Raw genomic sequence first — 25,006 nt, forward strand, 5'->3', positions numbered from 1 at the left:
GAGATTAATTTGCTCCAGCGGATGGAGATGTCCTCCAACATATGCTTGACATTTGTAGGTGTTTGGCTTGAGATTAATTTGCTCCAGCGGTTGGAGATGTCCTCCAACATATGCTTGACATTTGTAGGTGTTTGGCTTGAGATTAATTTGCTCCAGCGGATGGAGATGTCCTCCAACATATGCTTGACATTTGTAGGTGTTTGGCTTGAGATTAATTTGCTCCAGCGGTTGGAGATGTCCTCTGATTAGAGCATGGGGGAACAAGCTAGTTAAGTACCAAGCTAGTTAAGTACTAATTAACTAAAGGTCCCAGCTTAGTCTGTAAAGAGAGGAAGAGAAAGTATGCTGACGAGGGACAAAGGAATATTATTGTGTCAGCAATTAATTAAAGTTGCTTACTGTTCATGCATGCATACACGGGGCCTAATAAGGCTAACCTTGCGTGCAGCGACTTAATAAGGCTAACCTAACTCTCATTTATGCTATTTTAATTACTGATTAATCTGTCATTAGTTCTTCATGCTTGCAGCAGTTAACTGAAGTAGTTAGTAAGTAGTACTGGCCGGGGTTGCTGCACGCTAGCTTTGCTTCAGCAATCTAAATTCAGTGAGTCGGTTAGTCAAGGAATTTGTTGAGGACAGCAGGTGGGGTTTGTCATCCATTCCAGAGTTGTTCCAGACAAGAGAATCCTGGAGCAATCACATCACATGCATATGCTAGGATTGGAGGAGTATCAAATCTGGAGGCTGTGAGACACTGAGACCAAACAACCCATGTGACTGACATGACTGATTGCTTAGCTTCTCTCACTTCACTTATTAGCCAATCAGATCACTTGAGTTGAGTTGAGCTGAGCTGAGCTGAGCTGCACACACAGGACCTCCTGCATATATCGTATATTCAAGATTCACACCGTCATAGATCAAATAAAAAAGAGTTTGTGATCGGAAAAAGATTACATGCCTCCTTGTCCAGCCAGACGTCGCCTCATCTGCACACACAGGACCTCCTGAATCTCTGACCGCTGCATCTCGTCCTGTCAAGCCAACATTTTTTTTAATCTTTTTGTGAAGTAAAAGAGTTTTTATTCCATGTGATTAGAGTTACACTGAGCTGGCAGGTCGGTCGGAGTCCTTCCGAAACAATATGGGCCCCCGTACCCCTCGGGAGGCGATTGGGGCGACCCTTCCTCCCTTCGCTGTCTAGAGCTCCGCCCCCGCTCCCCCTCCCGCCGGTGCCGCCGGCTGGCGCGGCCGGGCGTTGCACTAGTGGCGCTGTTGCAAGGAACCCGGCTTGGGCGGGCGGGCTCCGGCGTGGTATGCCTCGACGAGCGGTGCTTCAGTGCAGATCGGGCGGTGGCCGGCCGAGGAGGCGCGCAACCTTGGTCACCGTGCCTCGTGGCAGGCCGTCGTCGTCTAGGCTGGCGCGACATTCGCCTCCCGTGACATGGGCCGGCCATGGCGCACGGGAGATGGGGGCGCGAGCGAAAGGGGGCCCGGGTGACGATGAACATGACCTCGGGAGGCACGCGGGAAGGAAGGCAGGCTTGTAGTGGCCGCATCCTGCAGGAGGACCTTGGTCGCCGGTGCCCCCTTCTTCCGCGTTGTAGCCGTGACGACCATCGATCGCCACATCCGGTCCTTCACGCCGTGCCATCGCCGTCGGCGCACACCCGTCGCTGCTGCTCTCCTACGCAAGGATCAACATACTAAAGAGTAGGGTAGGGTAGAGTAGAAAGAGGACTAAGGAGTAGGGATGAGATGAGTAGGGTAGAGATAGCAGTAGAAGACGTGGGTGGCGCTCGACAACAATGACGTGGCAGCCAGAAAAGCTTCAAGATGCGTGCGTCTTACCGAACGGGTGAAAACGCATTCGGGCCGAAATCCCAGATTCCAGACTTCGACACTTATCTATTTCGTTTAAAAAAAATCAGTTTGCACTTGCACAAGTCAGAAAACATGATCCGGGGGGTTGTTCTCGGCCGTGACTCAAAAATAACAAAACTAACAAAAAAATAGTTTTTGTGCCAAATTCACACATATGATTTTTTACTATGTAATGGGGAGACATTTATAAACATACTAGTCCCTCCGTAAATAAATATAAAAATGTTTAGATCACACAGAGGGAGTAGTAATAACCAAAATAATAATAGATGTGTGTCTAGGTCTCAGTAACTAAGTCCCAGTCAAGTGATATATAATATATAGAAAGAAGAAAGAAAAAAATAAAAAAAGGAATTGTACGAATCTCCGTGCAAGATCAAACGAACATTAGCATCGACTGAGACATAACAAAGTCTAAGTTGACAGAGATTTGGTAAAACTGATAATAGATTTCTACCCTTCTCTTGGGAAAAGGTTTGTTTTAAACTGGATGATCACACCGAGACGCAAGCCTCCTTCAACGATTACGAATGGTGCTTTTGGATTTATTGAAGCAAATTATTATTCACAAATGGAAAAGACGAAGCAAATAATTAATGATTCAATCAGAGCCTGAAGTGGTGGAGCGCAGAGGTGCCGTCGAGGCCCTTGGCCCTGTACTCCCGCAGCAGCTCCTCCACCGTCGTGCTCCTGTACCGCGCCGACGATGGGCCGTAGCACTATCTTGGACGCGACCGCGCCGGGTGTCCCGAAGAAGCAGGCCACCGACAACCTCGGCCCGGAGGTCTTGCCAACACGCGGTGCTCCACGCTCTTGAACCTGGCCTCCGCCGGCTCCTCGTTGAAGCGCCGCACCGCCGCGAGCACCTCGGACATGGCCTCCTCCGGCACGCCGTGGTTCAGCACCTGGAAGAAGCCCAGCGTCTCGGCGGCCGCCCTCACCGCCCGGGCGGCGTCGTGAGGCCAGCTAGGTCGATGACCGGGATCGTCAAGTGATGGGTTGGTGTGTTGTCGGGCGGGTGGTGGAAGATGGCGGGGACGGCGGTGACGAGGCCTTTGACGCCAGCCTTGAGCGCGCGGAGGCGGTCTGTGTCTGTGCTGCTCCTGGTGGTGGTGGACATGTCGCCTGGAATAGCTCTGTCATGTGTGATGTGATGGAGGGTTGGTTTGATTGCCAAATGCCAATGCCGCGGTGGTCGGGTCGGTCGGTCCGGCCAGTAACCCCGGAAGACGCGCTTAAAACGGCAGCGGCAAACGTGGGTGGAGGCCAGGCCAACCCCGACAACAAGGGTGCCGGCAACAACGACGACAATCGGGACAAGTGTCGGAGTTGCGGCATAAGAGCATCTCCAACAGATGCGCAACGAGCGACGCGCTAAAACAGTTTTGTGCGCGGAGATAGCGGTTTTTTGCGCGCGGCAGGGCGCTGGCTTCAGTAGCAGCTGCAAAATATTGCACGCGCAGCTCCCTCCAACAGACGCGCTAAACTGCAGCGCACGCGAGTAGCCGGCGCTTGCCATATGATGCATTTTGGAGACAATATGATGATATTTTAAACATCAAAACAAGACATGGCATAGTTTAAAATCATACAAACAAGTTCATGAATAAAAGTTCAAATTCATGCCCACAACATCATCCAACCAAGTTCAAAATCCGAACCAAGTTCATGACAAAAGTTCACACAAACGAATGGCACATCAACAATCATGCCTCGTCCTCGTCTTCATCCTCCTCCTCCTCTGATTCATCATCCTCATCTGAAGACGATTCTTCCTCCTCCTCTTCATTGTCACGCGCCGCATTATCATGTGGAGCTTGAAAGGTGTTGGCAAGATCTTCACCGCATCATACGAAGATGTGTAATGAGGCACACCGGAAGACATTCCGTTCATGCCGCCCAGAGGTGCTCCCATGCCTCCCATGAGAGACGCAAAACTCATACCTCCCATGGAAGCTCCGAAGCCACCCATGCCTCCCATGGCCCCCATGATAGCTACGAAGCCACCCTTGCCACCCATGTCGCCCATGGTAGCTCTGAAGCCACTGATGCCTCCCATGCCGCCCATGCCACCCATGCCGCCCATGCCATCGCCATGCCAGCCATGCCACCTTCACCCATGCCGCCCATTCCACCCATAATGCCCATGCCGCTCATGCCAACCATGGCTCTTTTTTGGACCAAGACTTCTTCATGGGCAAGATTGATGTACTCTGTTTGCTTATCATCGAGCATAGATGTGTCCATAAAGAACAAGTACTTCTCCCATTCCAACAACCTAGTTCGCTCGTCCATGGCCAATTTCTTCTCCTCCAATGCCACCTTCTTCTCCACGGCCGCCACCCTTCTCTCCTCGGTCGCCAACCTCCTCTCCTTGGCATCTTGGTTCCTTGACATCTTCCTCACATCGTTGGCTTCCTTTCTTGCATTTACAATAGCTTCCATAGCATTTTTTAGCTCGTCATCTCCTTTTCCTCTTCTTCTTTTTTCTGTCTTTCTTGCATCCATCCGGTCTTTTTGGCTTGGAGTACGAAGCCGAGTTTGGTGTAGGGCTTCTCTTGCCGTCATCACTTGATGCCTCCTCCTCCTCATCATCCAAATCAATAGTTCGCTTGCGTTTGTTGCTCTCCTCATCATCGACACCATCACGGGGCTTCCATTTCTCATCACCCTTCAATTATTCATAGCAATGAGGCAAGGTAAATGGTCTCCCTTTCTTGATCTTCCCTTTCTTGGTCTTCTTCTTCTCTCCTGGAATAAGTTTTGTGCAATAGTGAGCTACAAACAAAAGAACAAGTTAGCACTTGAAACACCAAGAAGAAGCATGATGAACAAGTTAGCGCTAAAAACCCAAAATTTCCAGCACGCTTATATAGCGCGGCTGTTGGAGATGCTCTAAAGGGTCACTGGACCCGTGAGTGCCGCATGATGCCGGCATGCGTCGAAACCGTGCAAGCAGATCGTCCGGTGAGAGGGCATTGAAGGCAGTTTTTTTGCCCAAAAATACCCCCCAAAAAAACAACTATAATGCTAATAAGGCTGCTATCGGAGATGCTCTAACATCAGTTCAATGGCGGCCGGTGTAGACTTGCACTAGGGTAGGAGGCCGACCAGCAACACAAGACACCCGTACGATGGCTGAAATCGGCTCGGTGTAATGCACGGTTGTGATGGCCATCAATTGTTGATCCACCCTAATCGCGTGAGCAGGTAACTCCGTAATTTGGATCAAGGGCATCAGACATGATGGCAGGGCCACTCCATTATTAAGTTTGCTTATGCATGCTCGGATTAAACAGTTCCATCACTACTCGAACTTTCATATACCTCGGGGGTGTCGTGGTCTTTGACGAGAATCAAAACACAGACGCTCGGAAAACTAAACAACGCCGAGAGCCACTCTCGGCAAACCTGGCTTCACGACAACTATCTAGTTTGTCGTCACTGGCTCATGGTGAACAAGCACCGCACGACAAACCGCGTAGACACCGAGAGCCATGCACGGCAAAGAGGAGCCACGTGGCATGCCCGCTCGAAACAGACGGCTCCGTCAGTTAACTTCCAAATTACCGAGAGTCCGTTTCTCGACGCTCGGCAAAGTATATGCCACATCCTTTTTCCTTTTGTGTGTGTGTTCTTTTACCCTCTATGTTTTTGTCTGATATTTCATATCTTTTAATGACTAAAGTTTCAAAATGCCATGACTTGTGTTTTGTGTTAGATTTTTCCAAATCTCAACTTCTAAGCACTACTCCCTCCATTCCTTTATATAAGGTATATTATTTTTGCCATGGTGCCCAAGGCACAAAATGATAGCGTATTTAGGACGAAGTTATCCTTTGCTAATTTCTTCGTTAGTGGCAAGTAAATCAATTATGCCATGAAAGAAAAAGAGATACTTGCAATAGGGAGAAAATTCTTACTGAGCACAGCTAAACGATGAAGATCCCTAGACCTAGGGTTACAACCTGTACCAAGAGGGCTCTTGGTACATGCAGCTATTACCGAAAACGGTTATCGACCCTCGGTACTGAGTAAGCCACATCATATTTACCTTTTATTTGTGTGTGTATCTTTGCCACTCTCATTTTTTGTCTGATATCTCATGTCTTTTAATGTATCAAGTTTCAAACTAACATGACTTTTGATGACTTGTGTTTTGGGCTAGATTTTTTCAAATCTCAACTTCTAAGCACTATAAAGTAAAAGAATGAAAACAGACATGTCGTAACATGGAGAAGCAGGTATTCATCAACCCCTACCCCCTCTCGGTGCCTGTCAACGTCGTAGACCATCCGGGCCTCCGTAAGGGCGCACGGCCGGAAAACACCATCTCGGTAATGTTTAACTAAAATGGTAAGGTGCTTTGCGAAGCATGTAAGAAAATAAAAGGAGATGTAAACAACAGCAAAAGGAATAACACACATATTTACCGAGCACGACTACGAATGGAGAGGACGTGCGGACCTAGGGTTACGACCTTAACCATCAACACTTGTGGTCTTGTTAACCATCAACACTTGATGCTCTTTCTTGATTTGTACCTCCGTAGCTTTGAGCGTAGCGAAGAGCTCGGGAATTTTCTTATCCATCCCTTGCATATTATAGTTCATCACGAAGCCTTTGTAGCTTGGTGGCAGTGATTGAAGAACTCTGTCAATAACACTATTATCCGGAAGATTAACTCCCAGCTGAGTCAAGTGGTTATGATACCTAGACATTCTGAGTATGTGTTCACTGACAGAACTGTTCTCCTCCATCTTGCAGCTATAGAACTTATTGGAGACTTCATATCTCTCAACTCGGGCATTTGCTTGGCCCTCCGCGAAACCGAGTCTTCGATGGGCGATCCCGTGACAGAAAGGGCTTAGACTTTGTTTGTCATCTCGCGATGACCTGTTGTAACATGAAGAAGCAGTTGTTCACCGTGGCCTACCCCCTCTCAGTGTCAATCAATGCCCTAGACCGTAGGGGCCACCAGATGGGTGCTTGGTCTATAGAACCGGGCGAGGGCCATCAGATAGGTGCTTGGTCTTTATTTTCCTATGACATCACACATGATTTCCCATCCCGCTTCCGGGCATAATTTCATGTGGTGCCTTGGAGATCAGGAATTTCCGGCGATGAAACCCTAGCAGAGCAATAAATTTCTCGAATATTGCACACGTGCCTGGAAAATGCGGGGGGGCGTGGCACGTGTCATGCGATGGCCTCCTTTGGGAGCACAAGAAGTTTTGAGGCCACCGGAGCAACATGCCCCGCGCTTCCTGCACAAACCGGACACATTCCCTCTCGATACCCAGAAACCACAACTACACACATGCAAACTAAGAAGTTAATTTGAGCTCAAATGCATATAAATCAAACAAACTCCCACATAATTACTCTCAAACTAAAAACCACAAATCACTATACTTATAGAGCATTGCACGAGCTAATCTAGCAATGAGAGATGAAACGACAAAGTTGCTAACCTTTGTGAATACTTGGATAGATGGGGTGTCTTCAATTTTTGACAAATCTTGGCAACAATGGAGGAAGAGCTTGAGCAAGTGGAAGAACAGAGGAGAGAAAGGGGAAAACAGAGAGAATGGGCTCGGGCTGGACGAAGGGTTTATGTAAGAGCAGTCGGGGGCACGGGCATCATTAGTCCCGGTTCCAACGGCTAGGAGCGATCGGGGGCACGGGCATCATTAGCCCCGGTTCATTTGGTACCTCTAGTTCCGGTTTGTGATACAAACTGGGAGTAAAGGGGCATCAGGCTGGGGCCCCAAGAGCTCATTTAGTCCCGATTTGTAACACAAACCAGGACATGCTCCTAGCCATTGAAACCGGGACTAATAGTCACATTAGTCCCGGGCCGAATCCAAACTGGGACTAACGATCCGAACGTAAAGTCTGTTTTCTACTAGTGAATACATAGCAAAATCACAAATGATGATTATATTCCAGGAAGTGCAAGTAAACTCTGTTCTCCAAAGCCACTCAAGCCACAAGTAACACAATTCCCATTTGTAGAAGCACCAAAGAGGCAGTCGATTTTACTCAGCTTCATTAGGACGATGAACCCTTCTTGACATCAATGATCATGATGTATCCAATCCTGCACAAACATGGGAAAACATCAAACATCACAAATAACAAATCCTCGGCTGAAATCCCAATACAGGAACAAATCATCCAAAAAGAGGAGGGGTTCAGCAGCGCGACCAACTCATATCTCCTTGACGCTGTAGCAAGGATCCATGCACTCGAGATTTATAGGAGAGCTGCGTATTTGGATTGATTAGAAGGAGGGCAAAGAATGCCGGCCGGTTACTGTGTGCAAGCTAACGCATTAGCTAGCAAAAGGAAAAAACAAAACCAACGCAAAGAAGACATAAGGTTAGCATGGCCACCAAACGTGTCGTGCCAGCTTTTTGGAGGCGATCGAGACATGGGATGGCCAATGCCCGCCTTGCTCCTTTTATCTTCATCATATTCAAAGATAGCAGACATATATTGTGTAGACGTGCCAGAGGTATATATTCTTTATCCAAATAGTAGTACTAACGTTCTGGCTTACTCATTTCTGTCCGTGATTAATGTTGTGTGGATAATCATAACCATCCATGGGTATATACCATAAGACAAAAATGAGTAAAATTTATGCCACAACAAACGTTATGATTATTTATTTCAAATTTATTATCCTTTCTCGCAGATCAAAAACAATCATTATACTAATCTAATCACGGACATCATATGGTACAACCAAGGCGGTGTTGAGGTTGAACAGAATGCGCAGCCTCTCGTTATCAGTTTGCAGCGCCTCCGTCCCTGGCACATCTTCAAGATCAGTTTGGCACTCGTTGGAAGTGTCGCCAGCGATATCCACACAGTGGGGCAGACGCAAGGAGTGCAGGATGCCCTTGTCACCTTGGTGATCCTTAATCATGGCTTGGCAGATGTTGAGCGTGCTCACCACGTTCTCATATTGCAGCTCACAAATACTGAGAGCGTACATCGCCACTGTGCCTTTTTTGGCGTTTTGTAGCATTTTCTTGACCTTGACACTAGCATCAGTGACACGGCCCTTAAGGATGTCGATGGAGACGAGCACCAAGCCAGGGAGGTCTTTAGCCTCGGCGCTTCGCTTGTCCGACTGGAGGGTCGACAAACAGAATTCCTTTGTGACATCAGGGTCTTGGGTCTCGCCCGAGGCGTTCTTGCACGCTTCCACTACAAGGCTTGTTGCCTTAGGTTTGCCATCGCCAGAGCCGTCGGCTTGAGTAGTAATGGCACTGGAAAGGAGCATGAAGACGATCACGGAGAAGACGATGGAGGTCGGCGACATTATTGCCATTGTTAGAAGGCTAGATACAAGCCTTCAACTGTCCTTAAGCAGAGGGAGATAGAGTGAAATGGATAGGGAAGGGTGTGTATTTGTAGATATGGATGTATGAATGGAGGTGTTCGTGAGTTTGAGTTTTATTCATAGTGCGTACAGTGAGAATTCATAAATGCAGTATGCCGCTTGATCATGGATATGCATATTAATTAGTGTCCAGTCTCTGCACATTTTGCACATCCAAGTAATAATGCCCTTTATATTTACAAATACGATCGATGCTCTTTCACATTTTCATTTATTAATGCACAGGAAGCTTCCATAGATTGATCCTTTAATGCAACATAGCTTGAACATGGGTATCGAAATGATGAGTGTCCGTAGAATGCACAAGGATATATTCGTGTTCATTTTGCAGCTCATCGTATTAATGCTCTCTATGTTCCACAAATACACATATACTCATTTTAGATCTTCTCATAGTAACACATATAACATCCATAGGCTCATTAATGCAAAAAAACTTGATCATGGATATCCAAGATGTATCTCATCAATATAGATTCACTATTGCAACGAAACATCTAACATTGATATCATCCATACATTGATCCTTTAATTTAATGTAACATAGCTTGGACGTGGATATCCAAATGATGAGTGTCCATAGAATGCACAAGGATATATTGGTGTTCATTTTGTATCTCATCGTATTAATGCTTTCTATGTTCCACAAATACACATATACTCATTTTAGATCTTCTCATAGTAACACATATAACATCCATAGACTCATTAATACAAAACAACTTGATCATTGATATCCAAGATGGATCTCATCCATATAGATTCATTATTGCAACGAAACATCTAACATCTAACACGGACATCATCCATATATTCATTATTGCAACATAGCTTGATCATGGATATCCAAATGACAAGTCTCTGTATAGAAAGCACACATATATATTGGTGCTCATTTTGTATCTCAGGGTATTAGTTGTTGGAAATATGCCCTAGAGGCAATAATAAAAGGATTATTATCATATTTCCTTGTTCATGATAATTGTCTTTTATTCATGCTATAATTGTGTTATCCGGAAATCGTAATACATGTGTGAATACATAGACACCAACATGTCCCTAGTAAGCCTCTAGTTGACTAGCTCATTGATCAACAGATAGTCATGGTTTCCTGACTATGGACATTGGATGTCATTGATAACGAGATCACATCATTAGGAGAATGATGTGATGGACAAGACCCAATCCTAAACATAGCACAAGATCGTATAGTTCGTTTGCTAGAGTTTTTCCAATGTCAAGTATCTTTTCCTTAGACCATGAGATCGTGTAACTCTCGGATGTCGTAGGGGTGCTTTGGGTGTACCAAACGTCACAACATAACTGGGTGACTATAAAGGTATACTACGGGTATCTCCGAAAGTGTCTGTTGGGTTGACACGGATCAAGACTGGGATTTGTCACTCCGTATAACGGAGAGGTATCTCTGGGCCCACTCGGTAATGCATCATCATAATGAGCTCAAAGTGACCAAGTGTCTGGTCACGGGATCATGCATTACGGTACGAGTAAAGTGACTTGCCGGTAACGAGATTGAACGAGGTATTGGGATACCGACGATCGAATCTCGGGTAAGTAACGTACCGATTGACAAAGGAGCATGAAGACGATCACAGAGAAGAAGATGGAGGTCGGCGACATTATTGCCATTGTTAGAAGGCTAGATACAAGCCTTGAACTGTCCTTAAGCAGAGTGAGATAGAGTGAAATGGATAGAGAAGGGTGTGTATTGTAGAGATGGATGGATGGATGGAGGTGTTCGTGAGGTTGAGTTTTATTTATAGTGCGTGCAGTGAGAATTCATAAATGAAGTATGCCGCTTGATCATGGATACGCATATTAATTAGTGTCCAGTCTGTGCACATTTTGCACCTCCGGCTAATAATGCCCTTTATATTCATAAATACAATTGATGCACATTTCAGATTTTACTTTTATTAATACACATGTTGCTTCCATAGATTCTTTAATGTAACATAGATTGATCATGGATATCCAAATGATGAGTGTCCGTAGAATGCACAAGGATATACTGGTGCTCATTTTGTATCTCATCAGGTTAATGCTCTCTATGTTCCACAAATACACAAATGCTCATTTTAGATCTTCTCATAGTAACACATCTAACATCTATAGACTCATTAATGCAACATAACTTGAAGATGGATATCTAATATATGGATCTCATCCATAGATTCATTAATGAAACGGAACCACTTTGCAGATGACAAATATGTGCACGACCATTGCACGATAAGCATCTAGCGGCCAAAGCCCCCCCCCCCCCTTTAGTACCGGTTCGGCACGAACCGGCACTAAAGTGCCACCACGTGGCGTGAGCTCGCGCCTTGGTATGGGAGACCTTTAGTACCAATTGGTGTTACCAACCGGTACTAAAGGTTTTTTTCTGAATTTTTTTTGAAAATTTTGGAATTTTTTTTGATTATTTTTTTTTCAATTTTTAATTTTTCTGAATTATTTGGTGATTTAGTCTCTAATCACCTCTCTTAACTGCTCAAGTGTGGATCACTCATTCCAAATCATCTAACTTCCCGACCGGTCACCCATCCCTCTCACTACTCCTGCCCGAGCACACTTAACTTTCGGGTTCTATTCTCCTTCGTTTCCAAGTCTGCACTTGTTGTTTTCCTAACAATAGTAAGATGTCAATTCTATTAACCCTCAGGAGTTTAGCTTGAGTATGAAGTCACACATTTCACTGTTTGAGTTTGAAACTATTATTCTAAAAAACAGTAATTATTTAGTAACACTAATATTTCTTGAATAAGTTTGACCATAGTTTGACCACAGTTTGACCATAGTTTGACCATAGTTTGACCAGATTTGACCAAAATTCAAAAAATTGAAATAAATATTTAGTAACACTAATATTCTTGAATAATTATGTAGTAACATTAATACTTCTTGAATAAGTAGTTTGACCAGATTTAACAAATTTTTTAAAAAAACATAAATTTGACCATATCTTTTTTTCCTTTTGGAATTTGGGGATTCTAAAAAATTGCAAACAAGCCATAGGCAGTCTCCATCGGATGCGGATTTTCGTGCTGAATTTTTTGATATATTATATGTTTTCTTCCGACATCGTATGCAAAAGTTATAGCCGTTTTACATTTCCCTACACTTTTTGCAAAACATGTCCAAATTTAAGTTTTCAAATTTTCCTAACTAGTAGATGTAGTAATATAACTACCTCTCGAAGGATTTTATTTTTTGAAGTTTTTATCATTTTCTTTTGATTTTTTTCAGAACTGAAATGGCGACACGGGGGGGTAGAGTTTGAAAATTGCCCTATAGTGCCGGTTTGTGTCACAAACCAGTACTATAGGTCAGACCCCTTTAGCCCTTTAGTACCGGTTTGTGCCACGAACCGGTACTAAAGATGATCGTGGGGCCCCGGCCTGACGCCAGCCTGCCATCACCCCTTTAGTACCGGTTCGTGTCAATAACCGGTACTAAAGGTTCAACACGAACCGGCATTAATGCATAGCCGTTCGAACCGGCACTAATGGTACCATTAGTGCCGGCTCAAATTCAAACCGGCACTAATGTGCTTCACGTTTGATCCTTTTTCCACTAGTGCAACTTGATCATGGATATCCAAGATGGATATCATCCATAGATTCATTAATGCAACACAACATCTAACATCTAACATGGATCTCATCCATAGATTCATTAATGTGACATAGCTTGATCATTGATATCCAAATGATGATTGTCCGTAGAATACACAAGGGTATATTGGTGCTCATTTTGGATGTCATTGTATCAATCTATGTTCCATAAATACACATATGCTCATTTTAGATCTTCTTGTAGTAATACACATCTAACTTCCAGATACTAAGCTCCCAAGATTTGGAGTGTATTGATGCGTCGGTGACTAGCTATAGGGTCACTGTGGACCCCTCATGTAAGGGTGTGTGTCGCTGGTTGAGAGTAACACAAACCTAACCGTAATGGGCTGCTGTTTTCCCGGTTTTGAGAAGGTATAATTTGGCTTATGTTTTTCTTTATTTCTATTATGTTATGCTTTTAATATATATATATATATATATATATATATATATATATATAGTTTTTTCTTTGCTTGTTTGATTATTATTATTATTATTATTATTATTTTCAATTGCATTTTTCACATTTTTAATAATGAATAAGCTTTCTATATTTAGAGCCGTCTGGTGCATCGATGGCTATGAGTGTGGCTATCGGCCCCGCTTGTATGGGTGTGTGTTGCTGGTTGAAAGAAACGCACACCTGGCCAAAATGGACCAACCGGTTTTTCCGGTTTTGGGAAGGCATTGCTTGTTGTTTAGTTTTTGTGCTATGCTACTGTTTTTAATATTTTCTTTTTCTATTTTTTGTTTCATTTTTATTTCCTCTCTTTTAGTTTTTCGCCACATTTTAATTCATGAATGTTTATTAAAATTCCTGAATTATTAAAAATGTTGAACTATTTAAATCCATGAATATTTTTAAAATTAATTAGCACTTTTTAATTCATGAGTATTTCTAAATTTAAAGTTCATGAACATTTTTATAGTATGTGAAATCTTCTAAATATGCGGGGCTTTTTTCAAATTCGTGAACATTGTTTGGAATTCAAGAATATTTTTAAAATTCATGAACATTATTTGCTCACCGGCGGCAACGGCCAGATCAGGAGCAACTGTAGAAGGGTCAACCCCAATTGCTGATCAATCAGTTAATCCCGAAGTCTTGTTCCTTTCCTGCAGGTGGTCTATTAATATTAATTTTTGCACAAATTTTGCTGCTATTTCTTTCTTCCGTTTTGATTTGTACGACATAGATCTTATTCGTTTGTGTTCACTTAGATTTTAGAGGAATCCATCAGTTTGCTGTTAATAGGATGGATGGAAGCACTATGAAATCCCTATCACAAAAGAACCTTTTTGAACAAAGGTTACGAGTGTGTTTCAAATCTTCAAGTTGGCCAACACTACGAAATACTTTCCTCAGGTACACTATGTACGTTGCTAGCTAGGGGTGTAAGAACAACCTACAGGTTACCAAATTTTGCTCAACTGCTAAAATTTTATCATCGCAGATCAGAGCAAACACATGTCTGAAAACCAAAAACCACCTAAAGTTACCAAATTTGCGTCAACTGCTAAAATGTAACTGACCAACATACATTCAGACAAGTATAACTTTACCAGCTCCGATGATAAACTGCAGCATCATGCACATCTTGTTAGGAATTAATTAGTAGATTAATTAGCACATGCTAATTAATGAATAGTCATTAGCAAAGGGGTGTGTCCAACCCCGAACAGTCATGTCCCTTCTCTCTTTCCATTGCCAATAGGCACCTGTTTTGGAGGGATGCCTCCGAACAGACATCTCTTCTTCCCACCTCTTCCAGATGTATATATACTTGAGAATCAATGGACACCAGGACTGATTGTCCTTTCGCTTTCAATCTCGTTTTACTCTAACACGTTATCACGCACTTTGCTCTGCCAAAAACGAGAAGGCCAAGCAACTCGCTTCCAAGGCTACAGGAACGACGAGCGAGGCGACCAACTCCAGTGCCCGACGCCCGCGGTGGCTCCCGACTCCCACGACTACGCGCCGTGCTCCTGCGCTCCTCCTGTGCTGCGCGTCCCCGCGCTTCTCCCGTGGCTGCGCCCCATCTGGAATCGCCCTTGTGCCGATGCGCGCCGCGGTGGATGTGGAAGACGCGCTCGCCTACGTCTCCGCACCAACCAGCGCCTCCGGCGTGATTAGACTTGGAGCAGGAATGGAGGCCGCCGACGCAAAAACCACACCGCAGCCGGAGATGTCCGCGAGCTCGTGCGGCCACGCGGAACGGCGCTTCGGGCGCGCCGTCACTGCCATCGACCGCCGCCCTGGCCGCCGCTCCGGTACGTGGGCCCATGGCCGGAGGACGCGGCCCTCCACGGCTTGGCGCGGTGCTTGTTGCGGCATCCAGCGGACACCCGCCAACTCCAGCGCGAGGCATGGCAGTGCCCGCGCATGTGGAAGGCTTCAATCTCCCTGTAGCGGCGGTGGCTTCTACGTGTAAAGCTAACCCCAAATCGATTGACTCCTTTGGGCACGGAGAGCACAACGATTGTAACCTTATCTCTTTTAAAGGTTTTTCATTTGTAGCCCTCCGGTTATGCACTAACCCTGTACAAGTGCCTGGGTATTTTCGTTGACCACCAGGTCAGGCCACCCGCTGTACTACAAATTTACATTAGAGGTTAATCTCTCCATCTCACATTTACAATATGTAATGATTATTCCATATATACTCTATGCAAGTGGGACATGTTCAATGTATTTGCTTTTTAGCAATCCCTATAACCTGTCTTATTGGTACAGTGATGTTGTTTAGCGATTGAGATTAAATTTTCTCGCACAACAACATTGATTTGCGATTGAGAATTATTATTTTCTTGCAAAACAATCTTATTACGATTGAGATCAATTTTCTCTCGCAAATTATTAGTTCACTTTGCTGAATTATCTTGCAACCTGATACAAGATCATCTCGTTTTAATTTGAGGTCTATACAATTCAAGTTTTCACTTGAACATCAAGTTTGCAACATCATTATTATACACTACATTAGTACTAGTATTTTTCTGTTGAGTACCAAGATGTATTCCAAATCTGTTGATGTAATACATTTCCACGTTTATCACGTGTTGAGATTAATTACGTCCATTTGCAATAGAGATTTTTAATCTCTTGCAAAGATAAATTCAATACCTCTGCAGTATTGTTTCTCAGTTGAGTACGAGGTATTCTGGAATATTTCTATGATGTATCTATTTCCATGCTAACCACATGTCGAGATTAATACGTCTATTTACAATTGAGATCTTCAATTTCTTGCAAATATGGATGCAAAATTCAAGGTGTTTTCTTCAAATTGATGTATTGGAATCACAAGGTAGTGTGTATATCTATTGGTTTGATTATCACCACTACTTGTTAAAGCCTACATTTTGTAATTTGACATTATAATTACTTTACAAAGTGTTGTCCCATACATTTTACTTGACATAAGGCATTAAGAGAGAGTATCTACTGGTTTCATCAGATTATACTCCCTAGTGTTGCGAGATCTACTCCCTTTTTGGAGAGTATCTTCAAGATGTCATACTTAGCAATTTGAGATACACACTAATGGTGCAAGCCACCTTCTTGAAATCATTACAATATTAACCATGATGGTTTTTGAATTTTCCGATGGTAAATTAATTATCTCTGGTTTGCTCCTATACGTAATTGATGGCTAAGTAATTTGAGGCTCTTACCCTCAATGGCCACAACTTACTTAAGCGGGTCATGGACATCAAGATCAGTCTTGCATCCCATGGCATAGCGTGTGCAATCCAAACCACGCCAAACAGGACGCAAAGGACCTCATGGGTAAAGGTTTGAAACTCACTTCAAACCTTCAATCTGACACCATCATGAAAGTCAGTTGTTTGCATGATGTTCTTCTAGAACCGAGCAATAAAATGACTATCCAACTGTCACGGGACCCTATGAGCACGGAGAACATGACGGTTGAATATGCATTGACCGACATGTTTGGAGACTACCTTTAGTCCCTCAATCTCCTTAGTGATCTATTTATTTATGTCCATTTCTGATGTTCTAGTATGAACATGATTATTGTTGTCATCATATATTGTATATCACAATATATTGTATCAGCATTTTGGTACAAATTCATTTGTATGTATTCTATATATCTGACAGTGATTTTCTTGAGAATTTCCATGTCTATATATAGATTTCAACGGGGGTCAATCTGATGAAAGATGATTTGTGCCATGTGGACATATGCACCACAAACTCTATACTCAGAGAAGTGAAATGTTTCCACTCTCATTGAGAGAAAGGAGATATTTTTAAAATCGCTAGACGTGATGAGGTATTTGTTGGCTCAACTCGAGTCATATTTATTGTCCCTGTGGGTACTCGAGTAACGTCAGGATGCTTTATTGCTTCCGGGTTTAGCTCGTACCCTACTAAACTATAGAGGTTTCCGTCAGAATAGTTTCCATAGCGAAATTTATGATGACAACAAAGAGGAATATCTTCTCTTTACCATATGCAACGAATATGGCAAACACATTATCTATGTATCATCATGACTGCACTACACATACTATAAAACCCGTAGCACATGTTGCGTACAAGATAGTTTTTCAGAATGTCTTTTGCATGACAAACTTGGCATACTCGCCTTGGTCATCGGGACACCGGGTTGAAACAGAAACTATCAGCAATTCCATTGTTTTATGACTATTATGATGCTAAATTCTAGCAATATTTGGATTTTATGTGCACTATATGTGATGTAGGGAAGCTAATTTTAAGGCTCGCGCACCTTAAAGTCTACGCTGAACCACTCAAACTCCTTGAACACATTAAGTCGATGTAAGTGGCTCTTCCTAACCATTGACTAGACTATTCAGGTATTCCATGGTTCTAAAAGACACATCTATACGATGGTCTCAAGTGTGCTTTATCCACATGAAACCATTGGCTCATTATCCTGAACATCAATTACAATCAAAATTGAATGGACAACGTTGTAGAATTCTCCTTGCGTGCCTTCACTATGGCTCTAGGATTGAAGTTTAGCACTTTGTCCTATACGTCTAGACTCAAACTGGTTTAGTATAATCCTTTATCCAAAGAACTAAGCTCATTCCATGATCTTAACCTCATAATTGCAACTTACCAACTTTACGTTGGAGTCATGCAGTTTTACACGCTCATGACCAAACTGCATAATGTTATTCCCCTCTATCTTTGATACGTGGAAATCTACCAAGTATTTCCCATCTGCGGTAATTCGGTTGCATACCGATATCACCACCCCGACATACATCATTGGCCCCTCGACATATATTTGGGATCTATGTGAGGAATAACTGTATAACCGTCAATACCTCAAGCCTCTCACATGGGTAGTTATTCAAGGTCAATATGTTGATTCAATGAGGAACATTTCCAGGCATTAGGGGGAGATTTCAAGTACCATACAGAATGCCAGGAAATTAGTGGAATGCTCAACACATTTCTGCCTCAAGTCCACGTACTCAAAGATCTGAACCATGCGTTCAGAAGATTTGCAACACATTGCAAATAACCTGCCAGATTCATTTACTGAAAAATAAAGGTGTCACATAATCCTACAATCCTGCAAAAATATGCCCAAAAGAGTGAAGGTACCAACAAAACCACTCAACTCCCTGTTCACAGCAACAGGGGGAGAAGTATGGCAATAGTACATTAGGATTCGGCTTCTCGCAAGCAAGGATATCGAGGCCTCTGAATCAGTAAATGCAAGTCAACTTCACGTTCGCAGACACCTAATGGGTAGTATACACCCAGTGGACAGGCAACCTCCACCAACCCAGGTCATAGTGCACACAATGACCGGGACATCGGGATACCCAACTCAACCGCATTGGAAATCACGAACAGTCACCATGGGTAACGATATTTCCATCAACTCTATGTTGATATATAGATTCTGGAGAAACATATAACCGAAAGTCTACAATTGTCGACATACATTTCTCAACTAGATTGAAAAACCTTTCACATGATTCAGTTCCAAAGACCATGGCCATGGCAAAGTGTGAACAACACTCGGATTGAACTCGAGCAAAGGGTATAATCTAGGTAGAAATAATCTTGCTCAATAAAGGGAAAGGTATTCACATAAGCAATACCTACACCAGTTTTCTTCTGAAAACAGAATTGAGAACAATGAGGTGGTGAAACATAGAGCAAGTATTGTAGCACAAGGGTTCACGCAGATACCCAATTCTTCTCCAGAGGTGAAATCTCATTCCGATAACTTATATCATTGGCAGTACAAAATCATCTATCTATGCAGTTGATAGATGTAGTGATAACATATCCATGTTGATCACTAGATTTAGACATAGATGGTTCCCAATGGAATCTCACATCTGAATCGAAATGCAAAACGCAACATACACTGTGTAAAAAACCAATAAGTGACCATATGACTTATTGTTGTCGGTACATTTTGGTACAACCGACATAGTGAGTTTCTTATACACAAGGATTACTCCTACAATGATGATTACCCATGCATGTTTTTCATACACAGGGATTATTCCTGCAATGACAAAGCACATGATCATATTAATGGCGGGTTTTGAGATGAAGGATTGGATAAAACCTCGAGCACCTTCACTCATACATTAAGGTACACTATGTTGTCTATATCCAAAATATATGGAGAAACTCATTGTGGACAAATCTTATACATCCATAACTCACATGGTTTCATTCTCTAGAAGTAGAGGAAGATCCATTAAAACCATGAGTTGATGGGAATGAGATATTGGGACACAAAGTTCCATATCCTTGTGCCATTGGACCCACCAAACACAATTGGTTGGGAGTCAAGAATATCTTTCGATATCTCCAAGGCATCAAACATTTTGTCCGAGTCTTTCAGTTTCAGAGAAATTTGGACACCAATATCATTGGATCCATTGATCAGATCCCTACCATGCTAGATCATAGACAAGCTTTGTGTTCCAGCTAGGTGTGGTAGCCATCCCATGAAGGTCTTCGAAACAGACCTCGTGGCTACATCCACCAACCATTATCTCAAAGATAATGTTGCTTGTGTTGTTTGGATGCAAACATGTTACATAGTAAGCAATATCACTATATAGCTCATCTTGCAAATCAAATCACGTGACAATCTCACTGATTTGTCTATGAAGTCTCTACCAACTTGAACATTTCAGAAAGATGTTCATGGAATTGGTATTCGACGACTTCAGGATTTGCAAGTATCAGGGGGAGTATCTTCCTAAATTACTCCTGTTCAAAGCATCATATTATACTCTTTTTTCCTTTATGAGTTTACTTTTACAGGTTCTCATCAAGGTTTTTAATGAGGTAATATCAACATGAGATCATATGTCATACTTTCTATTTTCTCCACTAGAGTTTTTAGGAAAGTATACACGGCATATTTATTGTCCTCTAAACTCTATGGATTTTCTCATATCGAGTTAAAAGAGACAATTATAATGATATGTCATATCATTTTCTCCTTATATTTTTTCCACTGGGTTTTAAAGGAGTTTTCAATGATATATTAGATCACACTTTTTTTCCTTTATGAGCTTTCCCTCAAAGTTTCTCATAGAAGGTCTAAACGAGGCCACATATGCAATACTTTCTATTTTTCCCCACTGGGTTTTTTAAAGGAAAGTAAACAAAGCATATTTATTGTTCTCCAAACTCACCAATGAGTTTTCTCCTTTCTCAAAGGTTTTCTCATATGAGTTATCAAGGAGACAATAATTATTATATGTTGCACTTTTTCTTCTTATTATTTTTCCCATTGGGTTTAAAGGAGTTTTAGCAACATATCTGTTCTATTCTCCTCATATTTTTCCCACAGGGTTTTTGGGGGAGATTCTCAAGATTATAAGGAAGATTTCTCAAGATGGAAGATCTATGTATAAGAAGTTTTCAATGATGAAACATTCAAGGAGCGGTGTTGTACAAGAGGGAGTGTTAGGAATTAATTAGTAGATTAATTAGCACATGCTAATTAATGAATAGTCATTAGCAAAGGGGTGTGTCCAACCCCGAACAGTCATGTCCCCTCTCTCTTTCTATTGCCAATAGGCACCTGTTCTGGAGGGATGCCTCCGAACAGACATCTCTTCTTCCCACCTCTTCCAGATGTATATATACTTGAGAATCAATGGAAACCAGGACTGTCCTTTCGCTTTCAATCTCATTTTACTCAACACATCTGACTTGAATTCTAGTTTGCATTCTACATCAGGAACAATAATGTTTAGGTACTCCCTCTGTAAAGAAATATAGTGATTCTTTACAGAGGGAGTAACAATCAACAAAACACATAAATCACCCGAAGTTTACATTAACACCGGCAGTCCATGATACGATCTTCTCAAATACAGTGGTCCATTACTAGTGGTCCATTACATGCTTCTAGTAGATGAGATCATCACGAAATCCACACATCGTTTAATATGGACAATTATTGTTTTGCAAAGGTCTGCAACAACGATAATTGCCAAGATAACTGTGGTAGCACCTAGTAGTAATACCCGCCTCCAGAATGCCCGCCTCTGTAGTGTGGTCGGAACAAGCCCCTACCATATTGCTGCATAGAATTGGATTGAAAAATGTAAGCCAGAAAATTACACAAATAGAGGATAACCAAAAGACAAGACAAACACCTACATCTGACCCTGCAAAAAAAAAACACCTACATCTGAGGCAGGACCAGGACCAGGGCCATAGTAATCACGTGAAGAAGCACTCCCCACCCCAAAAGAGTCTGCAAGTGAAAATATACCATGAGAAATTATCTCAAAAATAAGGATTAAAGGGACTCCATCCGACATAGTATTATATATTCAAGAAAGGGAACATGTCTCTGCTGCATCGAGGATTGGATTCAAACCTCTATAGCAGTTCCCTCCAGAAAATGGTGGCTCATCATAGTGATCAAATCAGTTCCCCCGATAAAAGGGAGGCTCGTAATAGTCAAAGCGAGGGCATACACAGCGAGGACCAGGCTCAAAGCACCCAGGATCAGGTTCCTGTCAAACAAAATGTAAGCTCGGTGGAGATGGCTACAGGCAATTACTTAGCACTCAATACAGTAAAACACCAACCATTTGAGAGTGCGGCCTCTTAACACGAGGCCAACCTTCTGTGGAGAAATATAGTTTTTCACCAAAGTGTCCACCAAAACTATACCACATGCTAGTAATACAAGCAAGAGCTTCCTCATGGGTTGAGAAGTAAAGAAATCCGAAACCATTTCTTTTGACACTTGACATGTCACAAGCAAGCACCACACCTAATAAACCGTAAGCTTTGAATCGGTCCTTAACACGATCTTCATCCCAATATGGTGGGAGTCCATCAATAAAAACTGACTTAGCCTACAACATGAAAAAGTATTTCACGGCATGACAAATTGTAGGCTTGCGTAATGGTTGGATACGAAGAACAAATAATTGGGAACAACCTAAATGTGAAAATAGGATACTGAAGGAGATATTTTTTGGTTCTTTCACGCCACTATAGAAAATGTCTGATCTAAGATTCAAACTCTAAATAGGTGATTGGTGCCAAATTATCCAAATTGTAGTAACAAGCTTCCTAAGTAGAGTACCTAAATATGATCAGAATTGCAAACTGTAATTGTTGGATATACTACAAGTAGCTAACCCGTTATTGAAGGTACGGTGAAATCCTTCTACATGTCACCTCTTTCACTAACCTATCAATATAAATTTAAGGCAACTTTGTTATGAAGGAATTCTCTATAAATACAAGAGGCCGGATGGTAAAGGTAGGTTCAAGCACCTTGTACAGAACTTCTGCATCTGTTTCCTTTATCGGCTCTGCAAAAGCAACTTTTGCAGTTCTCTCGGGATGACCAAACACAACATCAGGTTCCTGCAGCCTTTCAAATGCAATCATCGCATCTCCGTGGCAAGAAAACTCAAGAAATGCAAAGCCCCGGTTCTTTCCCTCATTTTGAGTATCAGGAACCAGAGTTAAGCTTTCAACTCCTTGTATCCCATACTCATTCAGCCTTTTCTTAATCTGAAAAACAGAAGGTACATAGTTTATCAAGTAAATTACTTGCTGGCTCGTGATTCATGATTGCTTATATTAAGAAAAACATACAGCTTCCTCTGTCCATGTATTGCAAATATTTCCCAAGAATAGTGTGTCGTTGTCCTCGCTAGCACCGACACAACATTGCTTGCCATTTATCTGCAGAAAAAGAGAATTTTACATATGTATCACATCCCACAAATAATGATATTCTATTAAATACTCCCTCTGTAAAAAAGTAAGACGTTTTAGATCACTAAAGGGAGTATGTAATATCAAGGGAGCTGGATCATTACCATAGGATTCTTCACCTCAGCAAGCGCCCGAGCCACCTGCTGTTTGTTTGCAAACCTGACGAACGCAAACGCCTTGTTCTTGTTGGTGGAGAGATCCTTGTGGAGACGGACCTCCACAACATCACCGACCTGTCCCAACACCTTCCTGATATCCTCCTTTTTCAAGTGCCTATTCTTGGCCATTTCTGACATAATTAACCATCTGCTCATCCTTCTCCACCCTAGCATGATCCTCTTCTTCTTCGACCTCGGTTGTATCCTGCCGTTCACCAGCAAGATCCTCCAAAACCACCTCTTCGCTATCCTTCTCCTCTTGCTCGGCATCCATTTCTCCTCCGCCAGCTACGTTGTCTTGATTATTTGCTGCATTATCATTTGCATTCTGTGCAGTAACATCACCCTTTACCGCTACATCGTCATCATTTACACCTCCATACCCTTTCACCTCTTCTGATTCGTTCTCTACTGTTTGCTCGTTTGCATCGGCCGCTGGCACCTGCTTGTTATGTCCTACTTTTCGATCATATCCCTGAGAAAATAAAACAAAATAAATTATGAGAGGTAATATAATGCAATGTAAGATTTTTCGAATGGAAAATATTCACTAGTGTAAAAAACGCTCTTATATTATGGGACAGAGGGAGTAGTTCTTGCGCACAATAGGGAACCAGTGGGCGGAAAATGCGAACGGTATCGAGGCCGTCAGGACGCCATGTGGATTCCCGCTGGCAGTGTATCCCTCACGTATTCTATTTATTTTTGGCCCGTATTGGAGCAACCAGGCCCCACGCACATGCAAAAGTCTATAGGGCTCCGACGCGAAGCTGACATGTACGAACAGCACTGCAACGATCTATACATGTTCGACCTGGTGTGGCGGAGGCATGTACGACGTGCATGTCAGTACTGGAGCAACTTTGCAGAGTCAGCACCACATGTCAGTACTGGAGCAATATTACGACGTGCATGTCAGTTGAGGAGGTAGCCCACGAATGTGTCGAGCACGCGTGCACTCCTACAGTTTTGACATGCCCGTGAGCAGAGCAGCCGGAAAAGAGATGAACAATGGGCATGCGTGCACTGTGTTAACAAGGATCAAAATTCTCTCTCAAAATAATAATAAAAAAACCCACCAAAACTGACGCGCCCTCCTCAACTGTACTATCAGCTCACGCTCGAGACTGACGCAAACGGAGCAGTCCATCCCACCCCACAAGTTCTGATTCTAGTAGTAAGGTGCCATACAGTGCGACGATGAGATTAGTATCTCCAATGGACGCTTAGTCAGTTAATCTGTACCACCCGTTTGGTCCAGTTAAACAATCACATAGTACTATAAAACATGATTCGCATGATAACTAGCGGATTTATTTAGTGCTGTAAAATAAAATTAAAACGCCTAGCACATCTGCATTAGCGAGTAAGGCATACTGAAAATGGTAGTCACAACAAGCATCAGCCACGCAGGTAATATGATCTTATACTTCAACTTCCAAAATATGAAGCCAAGGCTACATTTTCATCTATTATGCCAACAAAAACAAAATTCAACTCAGGGCCTAAAGGTTTTGTAAGAAACAAACTTTTCAGAGTTTCTGAACTCTGTATTTCCGTTCATTTGCAATGGAAAGGGGTATAGCCCGGTTCGAAAAAAAAAAAGAAGCTAGCAACACTCAAAGCCACACATCGTAAATCAGAATTTCGGATAG

The 25,006-nt window shown here is 42.7% G+C and overlaps 2 protein-coding genes across 2 annotated transcripts; both read right to left on the reverse strand.

The window, feature by feature from the left end:
- Positions 1 to 8,588: 8,588 nt before the first annotated feature.
- Positions 8,589 to 9,231, reverse strand: LOC119335976. Its single transcript, XM_037608020.1, has one exon. It carries the CDS (start codon positions 9,229 to 9,231, stop codon positions 8,614 to 8,616), a length of 618 nt encoding a protein of 205 aa, XP_037463917.1. The 3' UTR covers positions 8,589 to 8,613.
- A 12,614-nt stretch (positions 9,232 to 21,845) lies between these two features.
- On the reverse strand, positions 21,846 to 23,744 carry LOC119336617 (APOBEC1 complementation factor-like). Its single transcript, XM_037608668.1, has 5 exons — positions 23,334 to 23,744; positions 23,071 to 23,160; positions 22,744 to 22,986; positions 22,044 to 22,316; positions 21,846 to 21,968 (listed from the first exon to the last, which is right to left on the reverse strand). The coding sequence occupies exons 1-5, from the start codon at positions 23,619 to 23,621 to the stop codon at positions 21,879 to 21,881; spliced, it is 984 nt and encodes a 327-aa protein (XP_037464565.1). The 5' UTR covers positions 23,622 to 23,744; the 3' UTR covers positions 21,846 to 21,878.
- Positions 23,745 to 25,006: the final 1,262 nt, after the last annotated feature.

The sequence above is a fragment of the Triticum dicoccoides genome, chromosome 7B (assembly GCF_002162155.2).
Source record: "Triticum dicoccoides isolate Atlit2015 ecotype Zavitan chromosome 7B, WEW_v2.0, whole genome shotgun sequence".
NCBI lineage: Eukaryota > Viridiplantae > Streptophyta > Magnoliopsida > Poales > Poaceae > Triticum > Triticum dicoccoides.